The 6000-nt window shown below is 42.8% G+C and overlaps 1 protein-coding gene across 3 annotated transcripts in view; it reads left to right on the top strand.

Moving 5' to 3' along the window:
• Nucleotides 1-2: 2 nt before the first annotated feature.
• Nucleotides 3-6000, top strand: part of plekhh3 (pleckstrin homology, MyTH4 and FERM domain containing H3) — a 31562-nt gene continuing 25564 nt past the window's right edge. For 2 of the 3 annotated variants that reach the window (XM_032536521.1, XM_032536520.1), the window contains exons 1-2: nt 3-583; nt 5795-5850. In XM_032536521.1, the coding sequence (XP_032392412.1) occupies nt 449-583; nt 5795-5850 (191 nt within the window). In that variant the 5' untranslated portion in view covers nt 3-448. Of the gene's footprint in view, nt 584-2649; nt 2672-5794; nt 5851-6000 lie in introns of those variants that run through there. The other variant, XM_032536522.1, reaches the window with a different exon arrangement.

The raw sequence follows: 6000 nt of genomic DNA, 5'->3' as shown, positions 1-6000 counted from the left end.
TCACCAAATGTACTTTTAAAGCGGTGACAGAAAAACAGTGTCGCTCTTGTCAAGCGCATTCAACAGTTTTTTTTTTTAACCTACAATGCCAGTTTTGGAAACTAAATTTGGTTTTGTTGTACTTTGATCGTTTCAAGTTGTTCAAACAGGGACGGCAAGGTGTCCTGGGCGAGGGAGTCAAAGGAAAGATTTTCCTTTAACCCAGTCCTCTGTTGCGTTTGCTGGAGGATGACTGCTACCATGTACAGTTAGCCTACTAGACATTTTCTTTGACAGAAAGGAGAGAGTAAGCTTATGCTACCCTTCATCCTCCTCGCTGGATATCTATGGAGAGGCTGTCCTGTATGCTCTCACGCAGCTCTTGGAGTTACTTGCGGCCGAGACAGTACCGTGAATGTTGAATTCACCGAACTGGATAGCAGAAGACGACACACTTAACCTCATTTGAATGCCTTTGCAAGGAGTTTGCTGGTTTCTGTGCTGCAGGCAGGGCTTTAGTTTGCTCGGACGGGACTATGGGGAGAAAGAGGAGGAAGCGCCTTTTGAATTGCGCAACAAGGAGGACTTGACTCCCAATGGACGGGTAAAAACTCTCCATCTGCACTAGACTACAACTCATGTGCATACACATACACAGATAGAATACTTGTATTGGATAGGCCTATAATATAGGCTACGTATAAAAGTTCAAGTAGTGGCTGTGAAAACCGTCCTGTAGTTCTTCTTGCACAGTAGCCTATATACCTTGAACAACGTTTCATAAAACAGGCAACGTCAGGAGCAGCATTTCAGTTTGGTGCAAACACATATGGTTACAGTTTTGACGTGAAAATGATTGCTTTAGAAAAGTAAATATGGATTGGAACCTAAATGTATAATAGGAAATTCAACCTGTGCTCATAAGATTGCCAATATTTTAAAGCTGCAGTGTTCATACGTTGGATGTTAACTTTGTTGTCTGTGGGAATTAAAATATTTACTGTATGCATGTCTGATATCACAGATGCAGGATAGAAAATGTGCTGCTGCTGGCCAGCTTGACGTTTAGGTTTGCATGGTCTTAGAGGCTTGGGCAACATTGAGCAATCACACGCACGCACGCATGCTGTAAAACCCAGTGTGTTGAAGTGATCCTGTGTGTTTGGCCTCCTTCTGCTCAATTGCAAATAAGACTGCTGCCTTGTCTTCTCTGTAATGTTAGTCATCTGATCAGGCACAGAGAGTTCAGCATTGTCCACCCACTTGTGAGGAGGCATTGTTTGAATTGAGGTAGGCTCTATCTGTATGACCCAACGCACAGATCTTCATGTACAGTTTCTTATTAACATCCACCCTGAAATATTTATTGGAACTGTGCTCTTTTCCTCACATCAGACTCAATCTTTTAAGCAGTATGTTGTCATACATTCTCATGCATACATTGTTTTGCCTTTTCAAGCTTAATTTGAATTATGTGTTATAGGGTATCATAGGCTATGTATGGAATAGTAGTCTGTGCTGCTGAGACAAGGCTTACTCTAACAGCGTGGTCTTGGAGATGAACATAATACCACCTGAAGCCGCCTACTTGCATATCCTGCTTATCTATTTACTGGCCCTTTTGTCTGCTTGCAACCAACCAGTGCAACACCCTAGTGATTTGCATGAAAACATTGTTAACAGATAAGTGTTACACAGTGCCTCAACAGCAGTCCAACAGTACCAGAAACCGCCAGATAAGAGCAACATCTGTTGCTCAGGGGCATCAAGAGAGGTGTTGGTGTGTAGTACTCTTCTCCTTGGCAAACATCCCAGTCTTGGTCATAATGCACCATCTGCTTTGGCATTGGCTGTCAAAGTAACCCAACTGTACTCCATATTCACGATCAATACGAGATCATTAACGTGTCCCAATGGAAATGACTGATGGCCTTTTAAAGTGAGATGCAGAGGTCTCTTTTTCCTGTAACTTTACTGTATCCTACAGTCAAATGTAACCTATGCTCCATCTGCAGAATTGTGCTCCTTTGAGTGGCTTAGATGCAATGCTGGTTTATTGAATTGTTGATGTGTTGTTTGAGTAGAACATGGCTCTATATGATGATGACCTTTTATTGAGGGATTGCATTCTAACCTTTTGTCTCACTAGAAGATAATACGCATGGGATACTGCTGCATTTTAATGGTTATTCCTGACCCCAGTTCAAATTTGAAGAAACTGGTGTAATTTTTACACGAGAATAACCTCCTCCCTTTGCCATAATTTTTGGTGTACATGGCAGTGCAAAACTGACTCATGTGAAGCTCATAATGCATCTCTGTCTTTAGAGATTTTCTTTCCTCTACAGTGGTGTTACATTTTGGTTAGAGTCTTGGTTTGATTAATTTCTTGCCAATAAATATTCATATAAATTGACTTAAAAAGTCATAAAAATTATAGTCTCCCTGTATTATCGGAGTGATATATTTCCTTTACATGAATATACACGTAACCTAACGTTTTATTAATATATAATGGGCTCTGTTCAGTTTATCAGATTACTTAAAAGGAGGAAACACTTGATTGACTGATGTAATTGACAATGTTTTACCTTAAGCAATCAAAGCAAACTACTCTTTTGGACTAAACATGCCTTTTTTGCTATAAGTCCACCAAGGTGTTCTAAAGTTATTGATTCCCTGATGTTTAAAGGTAATCAATGCACTTCCACAAATCCGGTTTCCCTCTGGATCTGTGTCACTGGTTCATGCTGGGTATTGTAACTGTGTCAATAGTTCACACTGGGCCAATAATTAAAACCACAGCTGAAACACTCTAAGCCAATATCAGCTGACCCTCTCTTAACCAATGCAATTTGTTACTAGCCCACAGCCATTCCCCTCAAAATATACAGATCTGACTGATACTGTTTGGCTTGCTATGGTGTCAACGGAGGGGGTGGAGGGTTTAAGATGGTCTACAATGTGTCCCAGGAAAAGCCCCTCTGGGCTACGTTCCATCGTTTACCCAGAGAGCTCAATTTTGTCCAGAGCTTGAACAGCCACAATTTCAGAGGTGTGTGTGTGTGTGTGTGTGTGTGTGTGTGTGTGTGTGTGTGTGTGTGTGTGTGTGTGTGTGTGTGTGTGTGTGTGTGTGTGTGTGTGTGTGTGTGTGTGTGTGTGTGTGTGTGTGTGTGTGTGTGTGTGTGTGTGTGTGTGTGTGTGTGTGTTGGGCTTTGTAACACTAAAATACTCCATTTAGTAGGCCTCTGTCCAGCTCCTGCCAGGGGTGACCACAGTAACCCACAGGTCTGGGAGAGTCTTCCTGGCTCAATACATATAAAACCTTCCCCGCGATCTGTTGTGTTGTTTTCCACCACGCTTCTAGAGGATGCCATGATGTGTAGTATCCACAGCACCAAAGCCATAGATGACACTGTTCTTTGCCAGGACTTATTCTCACTGTGGTTGGAATCATGAGTCAGTGCTGACGTTTGCCCTTAAGAGCACAGGGCCATGTCAGAACCTTTCCTCTGCATGTTTACAGTCCTCATTCAAAGAAACTGCTCTCCAACAGCTGCCCAAACAGTTACACTGAGCTGAATGCCTCTAGTGTTGGGACAGCAAGGCACTCACTTTAGGACAGGACATCTGTCATTCTCTTTTCTTTCCATGTTTCCACTGAAACTTTATTCAGGTTTTATGCATTGTGAAGTCACGTTTACCAATAAACCACTACCAAAAGGGGTGTTTAGGCCTGCACTGTTGTAAGTGTGGGCCGGAGTACTGCAGTGCATCCTGTTACTTAGAACAAATAGGCACAGTCCAACCTTACTGAGAGTGTGTCCCATTAACCGTCACTACTGGTACACTGGTTTATATTTGGTTTCCGTTGCGTCTCTGCCTCACCACCTCCAGGCCACACATCTGGACTTCAGGCCGACACTGGCTGAGCCCAAGCATTTCCTTCTGGTTACTCAACCTCCCAGGAGAGCTGAAGGGGGAGAGAGAGAGTAGATGGGGGGGCAGCGGAAGTCAGCCATGGAACGAACACATAACGGCATCTTTTCCTCTTTCCCTCAATGCTCTGCTTTCGTCTGGAGTGATTCATCCAATGCCCGTCCAAAGGGAGAGCTTTTGCCAGGGCTCTGCATCGCACGCTATCCTTGTTCCTCATCCCACAGCCCATTGACTCTATTGGAAAGCTATTTTTCTGTAAATTGTCACATTTTGTAGAGGATGACTCATAATATTCTAACCTGATCCACTTGAACCATTAGTTTATCGATAATCTGATTAGTTTTTTACAATGGAGTTACAGCTTTGCAGTCGTTGAAGTGATTAGTATGGATTTTTTTTTTAGTCATGGCCGTCTGTCTGAATTTTCTTCTCTGGGGCTGTTGGGTTGGTTAAATCATGTATGCTTTAACAGACAGCGGTAGGGAGATACCATACATACTCTCTTCCATTCACAAGTCACTTTCTGACAATGTTCAGTTATTCTTGCCTGTCTGCTTTGACATTTACAGTACGTACAGAGTTAAACAGTAATCAAATCTCATTATCCAAACCCTCATATTTCCCTCATTTGCCAGTATCATCTACTTTATAAATTTAACACTGTTGCCATACTAGCCTATACATTTACAGTTAATGTTTTCTTTGTTATTTTTGAGGCACCCAAAAAGAGCTGTAGACAATTTTTTGCAAGGCAAGGGCTATACTTAGGGTGGTTTGCCCAGTAGTAAAGTGTGGTGTGTGAACTGTGAGGGGGCCCAGAACTGACCTGGATAGAGTTTCAGGTAGGCCAACACCCCCAAGCTAGGCCAGGGCACCCACAGGAGTTGGCTCAAGGCTGTGGCCCACAGAGACAACAAGTCAGGCCACGGGGACACACAGTGCTGCCCTGCACACCAGGGAATCAGTCCAAATTGCACACAGGCAAGTTCTGATGTCTGATGGGGTTTTCCAAGGTCAAGTTGGGAATCCAGGGGCCTGAGTGCTGTGAAAGGAAACATCCTCTCCCATTGCCTGCCTAACAGGGAAGTTCTGGAATGAAAAGTTCATTGTTCCAGTCATGAAATTTGATTTTACGTGTATGCCAGTGGCAGCACCATTTGTAGTCCGTAGAAGCATTAGCCCCAGTTTCCATACAAAACTGATGTCCAAGAAAGAAGGAACGCGATTTGAGATGAGCAGCTGGATTACAGTCAAGATAACTTCTCCAACATTTAGCTAGTAATTTGTGTAAGTTAAGATTTTGGGCTGTGTTCATTGGATAATCAACATTAGTACGCCATCATTTTACTACACAAAGTGCTGATTTTATACAATCCCCATCTAGAGGCCCTTTGTCTTTCCCACTTTTTTATCAAGCTAACAGCCAACTTGTGACACTAGAAACGTGGATAGAAAAGATGAACAGTTCCTGTTGTAGGTGCAGTCTCAAAGATTAGGTTAGTTAGTTATTTTTAGGTAAACAACATTCTCAGAGAAATGACTGGTCTGAATAATAGCCTTTTGGGGCTAGCTGGTTGGGGTGCACACAGCTATTACACAAATGATTCCTCTGTTCCCTGCTCTTAAATTAAATGAGCCTGTTTTGCATGCCATATTTCTCCCCACCAGCTCACCCCTTGCAAGTGAAAGCCAAGCATTACAGGAACAGAGCAGCTATGTGCTCAGACTGCCAGGAATGGCTGCATGCTCTACTATAACATGGCCACTGAACTCAAACTATTGAGGGATCACTCCAACCTGTTGGCTAGTTCTAAAGACAGACTACTGTTTGTGTTGCATTATCATTTATTTACTCTATTCTCTCTTCTGTTGACAGAGTCCAGCTGAAGTGACTGTTTCTCAACCAACTCGCACAGCCAATGGAACAAATGGGTAAGGGGAGATGGAAACAGATTTTTTTAAACCTGAATTTTAGGAAGTAATAGTTCCTTATTTTACTCATATACTTCCTCTTACTGCTGGGGACTGCTGGTTCTTTGGCAGGCACATGTGCAAGGACAGGCCAATCACTTGATTTTCACT

Source organism: Etheostoma spectabile, chromosome 15 (genome assembly GCF_008692095.1).
Source record: "Etheostoma spectabile isolate EspeVRDwgs_2016 chromosome 15, UIUC_Espe_1.0, whole genome shotgun sequence".
In the NCBI taxonomy this organism is placed as follows: Eukaryota; Metazoa; Chordata; class Actinopteri; order Perciformes; family Percidae; genus Etheostoma; species Etheostoma spectabile.
The sequence above is the reverse complement of the archived record's forward strand: the minus strand, read 5'-3'. Positions and strand labels throughout refer to the sequence as shown.